The sequence below is a fragment of the Tursiops truncatus genome, chromosome 6, assembly GCF_011762595.2.
Source record: "Tursiops truncatus isolate mTurTru1 chromosome 6, mTurTru1.mat.Y, whole genome shotgun sequence".
Taxonomy (NCBI): domain Eukaryota; kingdom Metazoa; phylum Chordata; class Mammalia; order Artiodactyla; family Delphinidae; genus Tursiops; species Tursiops truncatus.
The window spans coordinates 88045050-88066016 of NC_047039.1; the positions used below are offsets into that span (position 1 = coordinate 88045050).

At 39.9% G+C, this 20967-nt stretch overlaps 1 protein-coding gene and 1 pseudogene across 7 annotated transcripts in view; both read left to right on the forward strand.

The window, feature by feature from the left end:
* SLC44A1 (solute carrier family 44 member 1) overlaps positions 1-20967 on the forward strand; it is a 221834-nt gene that overhangs the window by 54865 nt on the left and 146002 nt on the right. For all 7 annotated transcript variants that reach the window (XR_002179165.3, XR_012332617.1, XM_019948952.3 and 4 more), the window contains exon 3: positions 7448-7590. Coding sequence is in view for 5 of the 7 variants with exons in the window: in XM_019948952.3 (XP_019804511.1) it covers positions 7448-7590 (143 nt within the window). In the remaining 2 variants the exon portion in view is untranslated. The remainder of the gene's footprint in view (positions 1-7447; positions 7591-20967) is intronic.
* LOC109552368 (Y-box-binding protein 1 pseudogene) lies at positions 2965-5498 on the forward strand (annotated as a pseudogene).

Here is a 20967-nt window from a genome sequence, read left to right on the forward strand (position 1 = left end):
ACCACAGTTTCTGTGCACATGAAGGAATAAGAGTGGGATGGATAAACAAAGCACTACTTTGTTAGTAGCCAAGCAGTCACTTGATTATGCCCAGTAAAGAATTCCTTGGTAAACATGACCTGTGGAATGAAGCTTGGCCCACATGGACTCAAGGTTCTTCCCACCTTGGATAGTCTGACTTCATTCTGTCCCAAGTAGAGGTAGATGTGAGAAGAGGAAAGGAAAGAGATCTACCTGGACCCAATCTGCCCAGATCATCTTACCTCAAAAGTCAGGAAAAAGAGGAGTCTGGATGGTCCTAACAGGAGTCCGTACCTTGGAAAATAGAAGACACAGATACCTCCTACAACTTACCCCGATCATTATTGCTGCTTACTTATGGACTAGGTACTGTTCTCTGCACTCAATACAGATTTAATTTTCACAACTGCTCAGGGAAGTAGATACTACTGTTATCATCATTCCCACTTTACAGATAAGGAGGCACAGTGGTATGTTGAATAACTTGTCTAAGATTACACAGTGGCGGCAGCATTGAACCCAGGGTAGAAGAGTTAGAAGGCAAGGCCCCAAGAGATAGTCAGTCCCTTCTTTGTTGCCCGGAATTGGGAACAACGAAAGAAGTTGCTGTTAAGAACATGGACCTGTAGGACACAGTAACCTCACCTGCCAGTTAAATGTGGTCTGGTCAATATTTCAGACTCTGAGCAAAGAGTTTAGCATTCCTGCTTCCTCTAGTGCAGAGTTAGGACGCTAGAGTCCTCTCACTCCATATCCTAGCTGTGCAGTCTGGTCAGGAACGGTGCTGCTAACGGGGATACGGCATATGCAGGAAGGGGAAGTGGTCTGGGGAAATGCGGAAGGAGGTGAGTTGTGGACATGTACAGTGTGTGGGTAGGGATAAGAAGTTGAAAATACAGAGCTGGAATTTTGGAGAATGATCTGGACTAGAGCTGGACTTAGGAGCCATTATAGGTCTGCATAGGTTGTCCCTGCAGACTGCTTTCAAGGACCTTTTTTATTTTATAGCCGTAGTCTAGTTCTTAGAGCATAGTGTTTCTACCTCATTAACCATTGTGGAGTATGCAGCACAAAGTGAAAGACTCAAAGACTCACTGCAGTGTTTCGTCACCTGTGTGATGGGCTGTGCTTTGGCAGGATGATAGAATAGGAAGAACAGCATGCCAAAAATCACCTTAAGGTCACCTGATCCAAGGGGCTACCTACTTTCTGTTAAACCTTTCGGTTTTTCTTTTTTTTTTTTTAATCATTGTGGTAAAATATACATAACTTAAAATTTATTATTTTAACTATTTTTAAATGTACAGTTCAGTTAAATCCATTGACTTTTAATCTACATCCCCTCCCGCCCCTTCCCCACTCAGTCATTATAGTGGATCAAAAGGGCCTATACTTCTCCCTGGAAGTATACCCTGAAAAAATTTACTCTGTATGTACTTTCCCTTAGAATCATAACATTTTGGAAGTGGAAAGGGCTTTTGAGATTAATCTAGTCCATTCTTAATGACAGGTAAGGAGACTGAGGCTCAGAGAATTTAAAGTGACTTGTCTGGGATCATGAGTATTTGCAAAAGAGCTGGGTTCAGTTCTCAGTACATATTCTTTGTCTGTGTTTTCTTTTTCATTGCTCGAGCTGCCCATGAAACTGAACCTCTCTCTGATTTTGCTCCCTCATGCCCCATTATTTTTCTCTTTTGAGAACACTTCCGTTCTTTCAGGGTGAACTTTACATATTATAACCCTTTGTACCTTGCACGGCATCTTGCGTTTTTATGTGCTCAATAAATGCTTATTGAGTGGATATTTCCTAGACTTCCAACCATTCTTGTTTTTTTCCTCTTTCCTCTTTCTTAGAGTAATGTATCCTATTAAACTTTAAAGAAATCCAGAAATCTGGCAGATTGGCAAAGCTTTTAACTTTGTTTTTGAAATTTGCTTGCATAAGTATTAGTTCTGCATCAGGCATTCTAATTCTATCCCGTCTGCTGGGTCCTAATAGCCCCCTTGTCTCAGGGTTCTCAGAACAGGAGGAAGAGAAGCCAAGTGTTACTCTGAAGTCTGACAAATTAGTTATTAGCAGACTGACTCCAAGTGTTGATTGAGATAAGAGAGGAAGTCTTTGAGAAAAAAGCCTGGATATATTTTCATTAATCCCCGGGAGAAGGCTGTAAGCCTGAGTCTTTTTCCCCCATCCTTTTATCTTGAAGTATGCTTCATAATGCCATATTCATACCCCATTCCCACCCCTCATGCATGTTTTGTTGACTTTTTTTTTTCTTCAGAGAGAAACTAAGGCCTCTGCCTTGCTCAGTTGCACGGTAAATGCTCCACGTGTGAATTTCAAACAGCTTGTGAAATAAAATATGTCCCTTTTTTTGACTGACAGTGAATGAAACTAAGCCAAAACTCTTACTTAAGTTGAACTAATAAACCCTGTGATGTGAAGGGGAAATGAGCACAGTTTTTTAATTAGCAAATTGTCTTTTCTCTGACGTAGGCAGTAGGTACTTATTAGTTGCCAGATCTTGCCTGTGATCTACCATCCCTGCATCCCTTTATCTGATTTGAGTCACCTCCTGTTTGTTATTAGATTTGTCTGCTCCTTCTCTCTCTCTTCAAATAGCAGTTCTGAAAGCACTTCAATAGCTTAGTCATTTTAAGATTTTAGCCAGGATTCTCTTCCTTACTAATAGACTTACTTTCTCTCTAGTGATTGCTCCCTGCTCTAGGTGTATAAAAGCTTTCCTCGTCCCCCTTATCATTTGCTTAGTTAATGTGATTTCCTTCTGTTGAGTATGGCCCCCATCCGCCTCACGGAGCCATTAAATTATTGAGTGCGTTCTGTGAAATTTCTCTTAGCCTATTTTAATTTCATGTACCACATTTTTTTCTCATTTGAAACTGTATTGCTTCCTGCATTTGGATTTCACATTTTTTTAAAAAAGGAGATTGTCTTTTTAATTATATTTGGCCTAGTTCTCCATTGTCACTACTTGTACCATATGGGAAGTCTCTGGAATAACAGTCTTGGTTTCTTTCTATCTTATTAGCTTCCTATTCTCCTTCCTTCTCTGCTGCAGCTTTTTACCCTCTCCACCCTAACGCTTTGGGAAGCTACTAAGAAGTTTAAATGGCCTCTGTGAAAATATGTCAGTGTCCCATTTTACCGATATATATGTAACATTTATAATTTATACTCTGCCTACATCCCAGAGGGATATGAGGTGGCTTATGATTTTTTAAAAAAACAACACAAACACACACACATGCACAAAAACCACATGTCCCACAGTATTGTTAAAAATAGTCATAAAGGGAAATCAGAAACCATTTAAGGCAATCTGCAACACAAAGTACTTATAAACATAAGAAGAATATTTGTATAAAAAGTGAAAGAAGAACATAACCTTTTAATTATGCAAGGGCTTTCCTATTTTAGACTAGTAGTGAAAGAAGAGTGTAATTGTGGTCTGAATGTTTCTGTGTCATAACAAAATGACTGACACTAGTTCTCACTTTCCCTGACCCCTTAGAAAGTCTTGTCTAAAATAGAGAACTGAAGGGGTTTTTGGTTTGTCCCCAATTACTGTTGTCAACCTCTTTAGTCTGACTTTCTCACTAACAGGCACCATACATTGATCACCTGCCATGTACCAGACCAGCTAGAAGTTAGAGATGCATTATCTCATTTAGTCCTCATCATTAGGCTGTGAAACAGTTGATATTACTTTGTGTCAGAGATGAGGAGGAAACATCTAAGTAGGTAACTGGATCAAAGTTATACAGGTAGTAAGTGGTAGAATGAGGGTTTGAATCCAGAACTTTCTGGATTCCCTTTCTATTACTCTGTGATCCTTCTTGTTAAAGAGCTGTATTGGAAAAGTTAGCCATGAAACCTCCAATATTTACCTTCACCTCCAGTTTTGTTTAGTGTAGGGCTTCCTAATTTGAAGTTCAAGGATATGCTTAAAATGGCATGCTGGGAGAGCGGACCCCAGAGAGCCCCGAGCAGTGCCACCGCTTCCGCCGACCTAGTTACCGTCACAGCCTGGGAGGAGCCGCAGCTGCTGCAGGGGGCCCCAGTCACCGTCGCCGCAACCAGGAGCAGCGAGGCCGAGACCCGGCAGCCGCCCGCCGCCCTCAGCGCTGCCAACACCACGCCCTGCACGACGGGCAGCGGCGGCGCAGGGACAGGCGGCCTCATATCAGCAGCGCCTGCCGGCGGAGACGACAAGGTCATCGCAACGAAGGTTTTGGAAACGGTAACATGGTTCATTGTAAGAAACGGGTAGGGCTTCATCAACGGGAATGACACCAAGGAAGATGTATTTGCACACCAGACTGCCGTAAAGAACCCCAGGAAGTACCTTCGCAGCGTAGGAGATGGAGAGACTGTGGAGTTTGATGTCGTTGAAGGAGAAAAGGACGCGGAGGCAGCAAATGTTACAGGCCCTGGTGGAGTTCCAGCGCAAGGCAGTCAATGTGCAGCAGACCATAACCATTATAGATGCTCTCCACGTCGCAGGGGTCCTCCCCGCAATTACCACCAGAATTACCAAATCAGTGAGAGCGGGGAAAAGAATGGGGGATCGGAGAGCGCTCCTGAAGGCCAGGCCCAATAGCGGCGGCCCTACCGCAGGCGAAGGTGCCCACCTTACTGCGTGCGGAGACCCTATGGGCGTCGACCACAGTATTCCAACCCTCCTGTGCAGGGAGAGGTGATGTAGGGTGCTGACAACCAGGGCGCAGGAGAACAAGGTAGACCAGTGAGACAGAATATGTATCGGGGTTATAGACCACGATTCCGCAGGGGCCCTCCTCGCTAGAGACAGCCGGGAGAGGACGGCAATGAAGAAGATAAGGAAAATCAAGGAGATGAGACCCAAGGTCAGCAGCCACCTGAACGTCGGTACCGCCGCAACTTCAATTACAGACGCAGACGCCCAGAAAACCCTAAACCACAAGGTGGCGAAGAGACAAAAGCAGCCGATGATCCACCAGCTGAGAATTCGTCCGCTTGTCTGCTCCCGAGGCTGAGCAGGGCGGGGCTGAGTAAATGCCAGTTTACCATCTCTACCATCATCCGGTTTAGTCATCCAACAAGAAGAAATGAATACGAAATTCCAGCAATAAGCAATGAACAAAAGATTGGAGCTGAAGACCTTAAGTGCTTGCTTTTTGCCTGCTGACCAGATAACTAGAGCTATCTGCATTATCTATGCAGCATGAGGTTTTTATTATTTTTACCTAAAGACGTATCTTTTTGGTAATGACAAATGTGTTTTTTTTTTTTTTTAAAAAAGCCTGGTTTTTCTCAATACACCTTTAAAGGTTTTTAAATTGTTTCATATCTGGTCAAGTTGAGATTTTTAAGAACCTCATTTTTAATTTGTAATAAAAGTTTACAGGTTGATTTTTTCAAAAAAGTCAACAAACTGCAAGCACCTGTTAATAAAGGTCTTAAATTTTTAAAAAACGGCATGCTGATTTGCACATGCATATGTATGTTGGGGAGTATACATATTTTTCTCATGTCTTAATATTGGCTTGAAGTTCTGAGGTGGGACTAATTGCCCTGCAGTCTCCTTGGAGGAGTCAAGAGAGAGGGAGAGGGAAACCAGGGTGAGGGTGAATGAGTGAATACTGACCAGCCTATGCCTAACTCCAGTGCTAGCAGTTAGCTGTGCTTTGAGGCAGAAGGGTACTAACATGTACTGAGATAGACACTTTACATTATTATCTTAGGTATTTGTCACAGCAGCCTTAGTGGTAAGTGGTTTTAGCCCCAGCTTAGAGATGGGTAAAGTGAGGCATGGAGAATTAAGCAAGTTTGTCCAAGGTCACCTGAGTAGAAAATGGACTCATCAGTATTCCACTGATCAGTGCAGGTTTATCTGACTCCAAAGCCCTTGGTCTTTCCCTTACAACATGTTCTCATTTCTAGCGACTGTAATAGCCAACATTTATTGAGCCTTTACTATGTGCCAAACGGGATTCTTAACCCCTTACTGGATTGTTTCATTTAATCCTTACAGCAGCCTTAAGAGCAACACTCATTATCTTCATTTTACAGGTGAGTAGATTGAGGCACAGGGAAGTAAAATAACTTGGCAAAAGGATCAGAGGGTGAGAGGGTAGCGAATCAGGCATAGTCTCTGCTCCAAGTCCACTTTCTTACGAAGCGTAGTTTCAAGACGTTTTCACTAGGTAGACCTACACTCTCTACGCTTCCCCCTTCATTTTCCTTACCTGCACGATAAACATAGAGGAGCTATTTAGAAAAAAGAGTTTGTTTGCCTTTTTAGGAAAGTAGGTTTAAGGGGGAAATCCTTTGAGGCATTGCATATGAGTACAGTATTTACCAGTGTAGACCTGAGCTCTAGCAGGGCTGCTTAGGTAAGTACTATTCATGATACTTGGCTGTGATGAGTGAAACAGTGATAATCTCTATCTTCATTCGTCAGTTTAATAAAGATAACAAAAAACTCAGCCTTTTTAATGACCGTGTTGCAAGAATATTTCTTAACCCCCGTCCTTTCTCCCAATTCAGTCAATTTATTAGTAGTGACTCACCTTATTTCCTGTTCTTAATGACCAGTAGCCTGCAGTTGAGTGTAGGGTTTTATTGCTTTGCTTTGCTTTGGTCAGTGCATCCTCAATTTAGCAAGCATGATGCAGTTCTGAAGGAAGTACCGTTTGCCTTTGGCACTGTGGCGAAGCATATTCCCATGAAATGAAGTGACCTTTGCGGCACACGGACCCAGTGCCTCACTCTCCTCGAGTCTCCAATATTCAGAGCGTGGCGGTGCTTCATGGTATAATTCTTTGGCTCGTATACAACTTTACTGCAGGAAGGGAACAGAAGTGTTGTGTGTACTGAAGTGATAGTGATTCAAAACCCACATACCTATTGTTCTTTGAATTTTTGTCTTTCATCTGTTGCTGTTGTTCATTTAACAGAACTCTTTTACAGCCAAATAAAACTAAAGAATGAAGAAAGCTGGGTCTGAGTCTATGCTCTGATCTTTACTAGCTTCTATGGCCTTGGGCAACTTATTTGCTCTCTGGGCCTCAGTTTCCCCATCATCAGGATTAGAGAAAGTGTATGAGAAGCATCTGGTACAGATCCAGGCATTGAGCAGATGTTCAATACAGAGAAGCTGCTATTATTATTGTAAAATGCAAAGAACAACCTTATGATGTAAAAGCTTGAGATTTGTTATTGTAGCAAATAGTGTTGCCCTGTGGACTGCTTTGTATATCGCTTATGTGAAATCCAAGGAAAACAGTGAAATAGTGTTTGCAAAAGGAAAGATAGCTCTTTGTTCCCTTCAAGGGACAAAAGCAGCTCATTATTTTATCAAGTAGTGACTGTTGCTATTGAAATGGTTTATTTGTATGTTTTTTTCTGTTTTTTTCCTCCTAGGGATTTATTTGTGGCTTTTCAGTAGCAACAGGTGCAGCAGCAAGACTAGTGTCAGGATACGACAGCTATGGAAATATCTGTGGGCAGAAAAATGCAAAGTTGGAAGCAATACCAAACAGTGGCATGGACCACACCCACCGGAAGTGAGTAGACTGGCTGAATGGTGAACACTGGAAACTTTGAAGGGGAGGGGGCCTCCTGCTTTTCTTACTGTTATAAAGATAATATCTTACGGAATATTATTTTTATATGCTTCCTGATGATGTTTTTTTATTTTCTTTTTAACTGTCCACTTGAATCATTTCTAGTTTTGGTCTATAAATACATTTTCCAGGAAACAAAATTTGGTGCCATGTTAAAATGGGCTACCTTGAGGTTTTAATGAGTAAATGCATGATTTGAGAGGGTTACTCTTGTACTCTGTTTTCCAACTCACCTTTAGGCTGTACACTAAGTTTTAACACAGAAAATAATATAATATTTTTCTTCCTGAGAGTGTACTTGATGGAAGGCAGAGGGATAATGGATTTTGACACATTAAAGTTATAATAAAGCATTTTGTGCTGCATCATTTATAAGTACACATTGATTTCCAATTTTATAAGAGATATATTTTCTTTGTCAGACTTTGAAATTTCTTTTGGGTTCTCAAGGTTCAGCGTTTGGATTTCATGAAATTCCTGACTTAATCGCCTCTTTTCTTCAAAAGAGCTATTTTTTCATTTTTAATGTCTATGGGGTAAATATATTTCATCAAACATTTTATGTATGATAGTATGTTTGTTCAAACTGTGTATTTATGCCCCATCAAACTTTATTAGACAGCTCTAATAAATAAATACAGGTCTTCAGAATTAACCGAATTAATTTTAAGGTAACAGGTTAACCAATTCCATTAATGAACTTTATAGGAAAAGGCTAAAGCAGATAAAAACATTTTTTAGACTGTAGTTCTATTATACTTGGGGGGATATAATAACTATATTTACTGTTAGATAAATGTGTTGGTTAAATCTGAGCCCCTAATTAAGTAGAAGATTCATTTGATAAATGCAAAGACTTGAAAAAAATCCAAATAGTTCATCATATCTTAGAGATATTCCTCCATTTAATGAAGGAATAATGCAGTTCAAATAAATAATTCTAAATAATGATCATGAATACTTGCATAGTATGCCATAGTCAAAAAGTATATAATACCAACCTGTGGGGTAGGTGTAGCAGAGGCTTAGAGAGATTGAATGACTTCCCCAAAAGTCTGGTGGGCAGTGGATGTCCAAGACAGACCATGGGCTTTTCTCTTGATAGGTACCTGCATCCCTTAACAGAAGAAGTGAAAATTGGACTCTCAGAGCATAATTTGGAGAATTGTTTCATTTGTCCTTCTTTTTGATTGCTTCATGAAATTAACACAAATTTTAGGCTTTGTGTTATTTGTTGTAGCAAATCTACCCTAACTTCTTATTTTGAAATAATTTTAGACTCATAGAGAAGTTGCAAAAATAGTACAGAGTTCTTCATATATATATATTTTTGAAGGTAGTGTCAAATATTTGTAACTCTTTAATGCTGTTGACATGTACCAAACATAAAATATTACCATTTAGATAACTGAGGAGACAGGAGGAAAAGGGCTCTACTTCCTCAGGTCTACTGCTGAGATGAGGTCGTGATCTTTCTTATGGCTCCCTTTTTAACTTGCTGGTAACTCCAAGCATATTCTTACCATAAAGTTTGTGTAACTGTCACTTCATCCTTAAGCTTATTAGGTTCATTTGATCAGTTTTTAATTTCAAATCCTCAGATTATTCTATGTACATTTTGGCCTCTTGAAAAGAAAGCCTGCTTATTTTTCTGAAAAAGTGGTTCCCTTTCCTTGCATGCTTAGCACAGTTGAGACACATTCATGGATAGCTTGTAGGGTAGTGTCCCAAGTATAGCTATGCCTTAACTCATGTATATATGTTTAAAATTTATTTTTTTAATTTTAAAATTTTTTTTTTTTTTTGCGGTACGCGGGCCTCTCACTGTTGTGGTCTCTCCCGTTGCGGAGTAACAGGCTCTGGACGCGCAGGCTCAGCGGCCGTGGCTCACAGGCCCAGCCGCTCCGCGGCATGTGGGATCTTCCCGGACCGGGGCAGGAACCCGTGTCCCCTGCATCGGCAGGCGGACTCTCAACCACTGCGCCACCAGGGAAGCCCTAAAATTTATTTTTGATCTCTACTTCTTCTTCTCTGCATATGAACATTTTTAGCGCTGAGCCATCTAAGTATTTCTATCTATAAGTAGTAATTTTTTAAATAAATGAATGGTACTGTTTTGAACATATCTTTCTCAGGTAAGTCTATCCTATTTGGATTTGAGAGGAGGTAGAAAATCTTTGTGTTTGTTACTTATACTCCATCCTTTTTTTTTTTTTTCCTGCCAAATGCATTGGTTTCCTCCTTTTTCACACATCTTTGGCTTTATTATGAATACCATGCCCTTCCATTCCTATAGAAATTTTTATATCTGTTTTGTCTGCTGTTACCTCAACTTGACCTTGATCATTTTCTCCCATCCCTTATCCTCAGCCCCTAGTTCCTGGTACTTACTAGAACCTCCATACATAATTGTTGAATAAGTTAATGAATGAATCCTCTAAAATCTTGAATACAGCTCTTTTTTGCCTTCATGAATATTGTTTCCTCTATCAGAAAAAAAAAATCCTCTTATTCTTCATGTGGCTAAATTCTATTCATCCTTCAGCTCTCAGTATAAATGTTACTTTCCAGAAAGGTCTTTTTTAAGCTCATAATTTGTCTCATTTTATCCTGTAAAATGTGTAATTATACATTTATTTTGTGATTCTTTGTTAAATGTTGGTCTCTTCTAAGTTCTATGAAAGCAGAGGTGAGGTCTGTTTTGTTCACTGCTGTATCCTCAGTACCTGGAATGTAGTAGGCACTCAATTAAACGTTTGTTGAATGAGTAAATAAATTTATTTATTTTTTGGGTTTCCCTGGTGGCGCAGTGGTTGAGGGTCCGCCTGCCGATGCAGGGGACACGGGTTCGTGCCCCGGTCCGGGAAGATCCCACATGCCGCGGAGCGGCTGGGCCCGTGAGCCATGGCCGCTGAGCCTGCGCGTCCAGAGCCTGTGCTCCGCAACGGGAGAGGCCACAACAGTGAGAGGCCCACGTACCGCAAAAAAAAAATTATTTATTTTTTTGAATATGTTCTCAAAGTGAATTACTGAGTCTAAGGATCTGAATATTTAAAGATTATTAATGCATATCACTAAGTGCCTTTCCATACAGTCTGTTTCATTTACATTCCCACCAACAAAGTGTCTGAGATTGTTTTATCTTTGCTAGTATTATTAGTTTTTATACTAATCTGATCAATCACAAAGTGGTGTTTTATAGTTTTAATTTGCATTCCTTTGATTATTCATGAATGTGAACCCCCTGCCCAGCGCTGCCGCCCCCGCCCCCCCACCAATGTTTGTTGGCCTCTCATGAAGACTGTTGTGCCAGCATATCTATTCTTGGTCTTCTTATCTCTAATCTTCTCCATCCTTTATACTGTGATAGGATTAAGTTCTTTGAAGCACTTTTTACTGTCATTTCCCTGCTCTAGAGCCTTTCCTTTTGTGTGATTATCTACAGTATTGAAAATGAGCCCACTTAGCCCTACCGTGACCTAGACCCAATGTACCTCTTCAGTCTTAGCCACGTTTCTCAGTGTAATGATACTATTGTCCATGGTATTCAGTTTATTCTACCTCTGTGCTGTCCCTCTACCTCTCTGCCAATCTGAATTCTTGAAAAAATGTGGGTCTCATACCCTCTCTATGGACTATTTCAAAACTAACTTTATCCCAGAACTTTATACTTGGATTTCTATTTCCTTTAAGTTGTTCTCTAATTATGCTGTGCTTCTTATCTGCTTGTATTAATGATCAGTTGTTAGGTAACAATATTTCCATAAACTTAGTGGCATTTATTATGTCACAGTTCCTGTGGGTCAGGAATCTGGATTTGCCTTAGCTGGACTCCTGCTTCAGAGTCTCTCAGAAGGCTGCAGTCAAGGTGTTGGTCAGAGCCGGCGTTCTACTGGGGAAGTTCCCCTGCCAAGCTCAGGTGGTTGTTGGCAGCACATACCCCTTGAGGATTGTTGGACTGAGAGACTTAGCTCTTTACTGGCTGTCAGCCAGAGGCCACCTTCGTTGCATGCTACGTGGGCCTCTCCACATGGCAGCTTACTTCAAAGCCAATGGGGAGGGAGTCAATACAGAGAGTCTGCTAGCAAGATGGAAGTTACAGTCTTATGTAATGTAACTATGCAAGTAAGATCCCCTCACCTTTGCCATATTCTACTGGTTAGAAACAAGTCACAGGTCCCACCCAAACTTAAGGGGAGGGGTCTGAATTATAGGAGGTAGGGATAATTAGGGCATCTTAGAGTCTCAGTGCCACACTGCCCAGCTCTGTCTCCCTGGAGCACCATGTTTTGTATGACTCCTAAATTTCAAAAACCAAGAATTGTTTCATAAGGGCTTATTGAATTGCAATAAAATAGGAAGGAGGTAAGTCAAGAGAGTCATGGGAAGGGAAATGTCTTTGACCTGTTCTAACCAGAAAATTTAAGATACCAAGACGACTGTAAGAATTCTATAGTAGTAAAGAAAAGTCTGTGTTTATTTTTTTAATCATTCTAATCATAATGTGTTCTTTTTCTCCAAATAATATTTACTGTAGTAATAAAGATGTATAGGAACATGGCAGACAATATTTTATGAGATACTGGAAGGCCTCAACTTCAAATGGATTATATTCCCAAAGTTGATTTTTAAGTCAGTTGCTTGAGATGTATAAAACTTTTCTGCCTAGAAACAATGCTATAAATAAAGTTCTGACGCTGGGTCAACGTAGAAAAGCTCATGTATCTTAGAACCATAAAGTGCCGGAGATGAAAGGGATCCTTAAGATTATCTAATAGGTAACCTCCTTAAAGCATTGCATCAAATATTTGTGAGTGCCAGCTAAGGCCCGGAGAAGAAAATGACTTGTATTTATAGCTGAGCTATGGTATTAATGTTACTATAGAGCATGGGTGTGGCTTATAGCCATTTTTTTTGGTATTTGGTAGTGGGGATTGGGATGGTAATAATATATTTTGAACTCTGATTGGCAATTCCAAAAACATATCTCTTCTGCCACATTCTAGATTGCCTATCATTTTCAAAAACATAAAGCTAGTCTTAGGGCTTCCCTGGTGGCACAGTGGTTAAGAATCTGCCTGCCAATGCAGGGGACATGGGTTTGAGCCCTGGTCCGGGAAGATCCCACATGCCGGGGAGCAACTAAGCCCGTGCGCCACAATTACTGAGCCTGTGCTCTAGAGCCCGCGAGCCACAACTACTGAACCCGTGTGCCACAACTACTGAAGCCCAAGTGCCTAGAGCCCATACTCCACAGCAAGAGAAGATACCGCAATGAGAAGCCTGCACACCTCAACGAAGAGTAGGCCCCGCTCACTGCAACTAGAGAAAGCCAGCATGCAGCAATGAAGACCCAACACAGCCAAAAATAAATAAATTTTTAAAAAAACAAAAAAGTAAAATAAAGTTAGTCTTAGAGTGTATGTGTCAATTTTTAGACAGAGAATCATTATTATTATAGAAATTGTTCCCAGAAAGGAAGCCCCATCTATTTTTATCTTATTTAAAATTTATATTTATTTATTTATTTTTACAGTAGGTCCTTATTGGTTATCTTTTAAATATAGCAGTGTGTACATGTCAATCCCAAACTCCTAATCTATCCCTCCCTCCTTCCTTCCCCCCTGGTAACCATAAGTTCATTCTCTACGTCTGTGAATCTGTTTCTGTTTTGTAAATAAGTTCATTTGTATAAGTTTTTTTTTTTAGATTCCGCATATAAGTGATATCATATGACATTTGTCTTTCTCTGTCTGACTTACTTCACTTAGTATGATAATCTCCAAGTCCATCCATGTTGCTGCAAATGGCATTATTTCATTCTTTTTATGGCTGAGTAGTATTCCATTGTATATATATACCACATCTTCTTTATCCATTCATCTATTGATGGACATTTAGGTTGCTTCCATGTCTCGGCTATTGTAAACAGCAATGAACATTGGGGCGCATGTATCCTTTCGAACCATGTTTTTCTCTAGATATATGCCCAGGAGTGGGATTGCTGGATCATATGACAACTCTATTGTTAGTTTTTTTTTGTTTTTTTTTTTTGCCGTACGTGGGCCTCTCACTGTTGTGGCCTCTCCCATTGCAGAGCACAGTCTCCGGACATGCAGGCTCAGCGGCCATGGCTCACAGGCCCAGCCGCTCCGCGGCATGTGGGATCTTCCCAGACCAGGGCATGAACTTGTGTCCCCTGCATCGGCAGGCGGACTCCCAACCACTGCGCCACCAGGGAAGCCCGTATTTTTAGTTTTTTAAGGAACCTCCATACTGTTCTCCATAGTGACTGTACCAATTTACATTCCCACCAACACTGTAGAAGGTTATCTTTTCTCCACACCCTCTCCAGCATTTATTGTTTGTAGATTTTTTGATGATGGCCATCCTGGCTGGTGTGAGGTGATATCATGATAGTTTTGATTTGCAAATCATCAAATCATCCATCAAATCTCTGCTTTATCCTTATCAATTTGGATAAAGCAGAAATGCTTCTAGTCCTAAGATACCTGAATTAGTGTATATGAGAACTATATGGGGGCAAAGCATCTAGCTCTGTTGACCCCGGTAAGACGATTGGAGGAGGGGAGGTACTGTGTTTCCTCCATGGATAGTCCCCTTTTCTGGTTGCTTGGGATGGGAGAGGCTAAGGCAAGGTGGCAGTGGCTCTTAGTATACATAGGCTATCATAAGGCCGGGTGAGGGTATGTAGGGAACTGCTTTTAATCATTTTGATATAGGCATTATATTATTAATAGAACTCTGTTCTCCATTCTGCAAACAATCCTAACATACAGCTTAGTGTCCACTTTCTCTGTTGCTCTAAGAAGTTTTCTCAGCTTATCTCACTTATCAATATTGATCTTTCTGCAGAGGTTCTGAAGGTACCTCTAATACACAAATGTTTTGTGTGCACTTTTTTTTTTGCACAAATCTAATGTTCTTCTTTATCTTTTTGGCTTTTCTCTAAGGAAGCCATTAAAGTCCCAATCACTGATAAAAGCTCTGTGGCCCTAAAATGCCTCTCAGATTTCAGATGAATCAGTGTCAACAAGATGTACAGGAAGCAGAGGTCTGAGGAGGTTGATGGCATGTATGTGTGAGTAAAATCCATAGGGGGCATTTTATTTGAGACCTTTTTCAGTTACCTTCATAATATTTAGCAGGGTATCTAGTGTGAGTTTTACTTCTTTTCTTTAACTGTCTCATTCCCCAGAAATCCACAGCTTAGAATGTTTGTGCTGGAAGGGCCCTTGAGATCACTGAGCCCCTTCATTTTTTTTTTATTATTATTTTTTTTTGCGGTATGCGGGCCTCTCACTGTTGTGGCTTCTCCCATTGCAGAGCACAGGCTCCGGACGCACAGGCTCAGCGGCCATGGACCACGGGCCCAGCCGCTCCGCGGCATGTGGGATCTTCCTGGACCGGGGCACAAACCCGCGTCCCCTGCATTGGCAGGCAGACTCCCAACCACTGCGCCACCAGGGAAGCCCCGAGCCCCTTCATTTTATAGGTGAAGAAACTGGGGTCTAGGAAACATCAGTGACTTGACAAAGACAGTAATACCAGGACTAGCTCTCCACTCGCCATGCTTAGTATAGTGCTCTTTGCATTATATGCTATGCTGTCTGGTAAGCTACACAGTGATTCTACTTCCTCACCCTTTCCGCTTTTGGGGCCTCTCCCTTCCAACATTTAAAGATGAAAGAAACTTAGTAGAACATGCAAAGAAGAAAGGGCAGGTTATATAAATCAATAAAGTTATAACTAAAGAAACTTCGTAAGGAACCAAAACACCTATACAATCTCTGAAGGCTTTGAATAATTTGGAGGCAATCTTGTGTGTTTCTTTCTCTGTAAGATAAAGAATATGAATTTTAATGATGAAATGCATTTTTCTCATTTCACATTTGTATATTTTTACCATTTGTATGTGTTAAATATTCATTGAAAAACATGTAGCTTAAAACTGGCAATGTTACTTTCTTAGTAAGATCATTGATTGTTTAATAGGCAATAGTCTTATTTTAAAGAAACTGTCTATTTTTATAATCTCTACATGGATACAGAATAGGACTTCAGGGACTTCCCTGGTGGTCCAGTGGTTAAGACTCCACACTTGCAGTGCAGGGGCCCCGGTTCGATCACTGGTCAGGGAGCTAGATCCCGCATGCTGCAACTAAGACCTGGCATAGCCAAATAAATAAATAAATAAAATATTAAAAAAAACAAAAAAAAGAATGGGACTTTAGTGGCCACTGAATCTCAGAATTCTGTAGGTTTAGTGTCTGGTTCAGTCTATCCCATGATTGCTAATTACCTTATTAACTTTTTCCCCCTGGTTTCTTTTTTTTTTTAATTGAAGTATAATTGATATACAATACTATATAAAGCTTATTAACTTTTATGATGTCTGATTTATTATTTAGGGGGTTGGTAGTGATATTATACCCATATGAAGAATGTGTTCACATTTTAAACTACTCATGACCAGACTGCCAAGCTTTCTGGGCCTATACTATGCCGTATAACCATATATTTTAGGAAGAACTTAAAAAAAAAATTAGGTATCATATAAAACATAGACCTGTTTTGAAGACTTTTTAAAGAGTTATCAAATCTTGTTGACTATGCATACCTGTCTCTGTTTGAAAAAAAGAAAGACTAGAAAAGTAAAGATACAATTTGCTAGAATATCCACTTTGAGGATCCTTTTATCAGCTATGTACAGTTCTTTCTGTTTACGTCGCTAGGGCTTATTTCTCTTCCTCCCAATGACTTAAATCAAATTACTGCCTACTGAATGACTATCCTTCACCATTCTTTAAAATTCTGTTTATTATTTTAGTCGTCAGCAAACAGTTATTGAAAATCTACTGTGTGCTAAAAACCTCTATTAAGAATAACAAAATAGGAAACAACCTAAATGGCTGAAAAGAGAGGTTTGCTTTAATTCATTCATTCATTCATGAATTATATTTCTTGGCCATCTTCTTTGGGTTAGGCATTGGAGATTATACTCCTGAGAAAAATAGGCACACTCTTATCTCATGGAAATTACCATCTAGTAGAGCAAACAGAACTTAGTAATATCATCATATAATCACAAATGTTATTACAGCTGTCAAAAGTGTTATGAAGGGCGAGATATAAGGGCACCAGAGTGGTTATAACAGGAGGACCCGGCGCAGTCTGAATACTATGGAACGGTAAAAATGATGGTATAGAATTATGTCCATTGACATGGAATATCCACATAACATTATTAAGGGGAAAATAAAGTTATAAATCAGTATATATAGTGTGATTTTTATTTATATATATGAAAAATACATGTACATAATAAAGTATAGAATGACATGAAAATATTAAGTGTGATTAACTGTTGAATTATGGGTCATTTAAATTTTCTTTTATGCTTCTTTTTTTCCTAAGTTTTCTACCATCAGTGTATATTATTTGGGCAATGAAAAAAAAATTAGAGTTAAAAAAAAAGGAATTCACAGTCCCTGTCCTTGAAGAGCTTGCGTTCTAGTGAGGAAGACAAAATACACAGATAAACTATGACAGTGCAGTGTGGGGCATCCTATAAAAGTGTTGTATATTGAAAGCTGGGTGACTCCAGTTTCCTGGGTTCCTAACTGCAGGCAGGTGGGGACAGGAAAACAAGGCAATTTGGTGGTGGCACTGAGAGCACTATTGTGTTCAGTTCTACTGCTTCTGTAACAAATTGCCACAAACTAAGTGCCTTAAAACAACAAAGTTTTGTAAATCAGAATTCTGTGCACAGCACAGCTCAGCTGGTTCCCTGCCCCAGGTTTCACAAGGCTGACATCAGAGGGTTGGCAGGGCTGTGTTCCTTACTAGAGGCTCTGGGGAATGAACCTTCTTCCAAGTTCATTCAGGCTGTTGGCAGAGTTCAGTTCCATGTGCCTGTAGGACGAACTTCCATTTCCTTGCTGGCTATCAGCCAGGGGTCATTCTCAGCTTCTAGAGGTAACCTATGTATTCTGTAGCCTATATATTCTGTGGCTTATGGTCCCTTTCCTTCAACAACAGTGGGTCAAATCCTTCTCAGGCTTCAATGTTTTTGACTTCCCCTTCTTTAGGGTTGCCTCTTAGTTCTAGATTGTCCATGTGGGTTAGAGAATCTCTCAGCCAATGACTCGGGGCTCAGGAACAGAGTCATTCAAAGTAGGATTTTTTTAGAGCCCCAGTTAGGTGAGTTGGGGGTTCAGAGCAGAACTTGCATTCTAGCAGGGGAAAAATCAAATAAAGTAGATCTGTGGAAGGAGGGCATACATAGTGATGATGGTGCAGGAGGGAGCTGATGATGGATGGTCATGTGGGTTCTTGGCCCAAGAGGCAGCTCCAAGAGCCCACCTATAGTGAGGATGAGATTCCGATTAGAATGCTAAGCTTGATTCTTGTTGGCTGAAGAACATCGTCTACAGGTTGGAGTTCTGCAGGCCAACCTAAAGCCTGATGAAAACTGGTGCACACAGTAAGGAGCTCCCAGCTCTGTCTTGTGGAGTTGTAGAAACTTAGGAGAACAGAGGTAGCACATTTATCCGTTGTGCTGGGTTTTATGGAGTGTCCCGGGTATTCTTCAGAGCAGCCCAGTAGATATCTGCTCATTCCCACACTTAGGGATAAGTTTGAACAAATGGAGATACTTTGAGCCTTTGTTGAGTTTGCCTTTGCTTTGAGGGAAAGCACTCTCCTCTGTGCCCTCCTGTCAAATACTCTCTGACTGCAACATTAACCTACCACCTGTCCTAGTTTGGCCTGACACAAAAAAGAGCAGCCTAGATAGATACTTCACTTGAACTTGCATTTGTGGACTCATTTGCCCACAAATTTACAAGCATTTGGAAACAGTAACATTTATGATGTTCTATGGAAACTTACTGTATTATTTATGCAATTTTTTCCTAATTTTTCATTTTTTTTCTCGTGAAAGTTGTAAAAATGATAGTTAAACTTTCAGAAAGCAGATTTATGATGGCATCTTTGGAAAATAGTTTTTGTCATTTCATGATTACACCCTCTTTATCCTGAGTTTTTAAAACACTTTTTACAAAGTAACGTCTGTATTGCTAGTGAAATTCTTCCTTTAGGAAAATACTTACTCTGGATAATACTGCTAGCAATTTGAAAGAAGAGATCCAACTGCATGCCATAGGAAATTCAGGACTTGAAAGTCAAAATGTTGAGCAGGTTCTAAATAAGGAAGTAAAAAGCCACTCAACAGAATTAGATGATAGGCATACACCTAGACAAGGGAGGGATGATTGGTTTCTCTGTGTTACCTGCCTAGGTTATATACTTGACATGTCTAAGTTAAACAACTGATTGCACATCCTCAACCTAGAGTCTTACTACTTGGGTTGGTTCCAGGTTAACCAGACAGCTGTAAAAGTTCTTTGTTATTTTGTCATTGTACATAAGCTTATGGATATGACCTTTGTCATATACTTTAGGTTATTATGAACCACTTCAACTATGAATTTTATAGTCATCAATTTGCAACCTACTTATTATGTTTATCTGGATGTGAGAGTTGAGGGCAACTGAGAAGTTAGAGGGTATACAGTCCACACATGACCACACTCACTTCTGACACCAAATGCAAGTTCAGGGGTCCACAAGACCACCTTTAGTTTAGATAATTTTCCAGAAGCCCTGACAGAACTTACTGAAGTCTGTTACACTCACAGTTACAGTTTATTACAAGGAAAAGCAAACAGTTGTAAGGAGATGCTAACAAGAGAAGCTGTACTGTTGTTCTCTCTCCCTGGAGTCAGGGCATGTGACTTGCTTGGTGTTGATGTGTGATAATATGCATGGAGTATTGCCACCTGGGAAGCTCAGCCAGGCTTCAGCATTCAGAATTGTTATAGGGCTCCATTATGCAAGCATGATTCATTACCCATGTGGCTGACTCAGTCTCAGCCCCTTCTGGTCAGGCTGATACTATATGATCCAAAACTCCTGGTCTACATGACATTGCTGATCTTTCTAAGAGTGGTCAACTTCCACCCTAAATCCTATCTGGTGAGGCCCACCTCCAGCCTTCACATTGTTGACTACCTGCCTCAACCTAAATCCCGAGGCAAATAAAGACACTTCTACAAAGCTTAGAGATTAACTCCCCAAAGCCCAGGGCAAAGTCCAGACCTCTTTCTGAGTAGGTTAAATTTGTTAGTACCCACTGGGACTCCTTAGATTAAGTTGCATTTTGTAAAATGCATTTTCAAGATGAAATTTAAAATATAGTCTTATTGAGGTATAACTTACTTATAATAATTTATCCATTTTAAGTGTACAGTTTTGGTAACTATACAATCATGTGCTCCCCATCATAATCCATACTTCTTTTACCCCCAGAAAATTACCTCATGCTCATTTGCAGTCAATCCATGCCCCATCCTTGTCCGCAAATAACCACCGATCTGCTTTCTGTCAGTATAGTTTTGCCTTTTCTAGAATTTCATATATATACATGGAATCATACAGTGTGTAGTATTTTCTCACTTTTTTTCACATAGCATAATAATGTGAGATTCATCCATGTTGTTAAATATATCAGTAGTTTGTTCCTTTTAAATTCCTGAGTAGTATTTCATTGTGTGGATATATAACGTTTTGTTTATCTGTTCACCAGTTTTTGGGGGTGTGTGTGTGTGTGTGTGTGTGTGTGTGTGTGTGTGTGTGTGTTTTCCACGCTTAACATTTTTTTCTATTGTGAATAACACTGCTTTGAAAATGTGTGTATATGATGTTGTATGAAGGTCTGTTTCATTACTCTTGGGTAGATACGTAAGATGGAGATTGCCAAGTCATATGGTGAGGCTATGTTTAACTTTATAAGATATTACCAAACTGTTTTACATTCCCACTAGGAAAGGAGGAGAGTTACAGCTGCTCCGTCTCCTCACTAACATTTCATATTATCAGGCTTTTTAATCTTAACTATTCTAGTACATGTGTAGTGGTATCTTACTGTGGTTTTAATTTTCATATGTCTAGTGACTGATGATGTTGAGCATCTTAAGTGCTAGTTGACCACCCATATATCTTCTTTTGCAAAGTATTTAAGTCATTTACACATTTTAAAATAAATTGGTTTGTTTGTTTTAATAAGTTATGAGTTCTTTATGTATACTAGATAAAAGGCCTTTGTCAGGCATGTTCTGTAAATATTTCTCTAATATGAGGTTTTCCTTTTCAATTTCTTGATGGTATCTTTTGACAAATGAAAGTTTTTAATTTTGATGAAGTCTAATTTATCCATGAGATAAATTTTAAAAA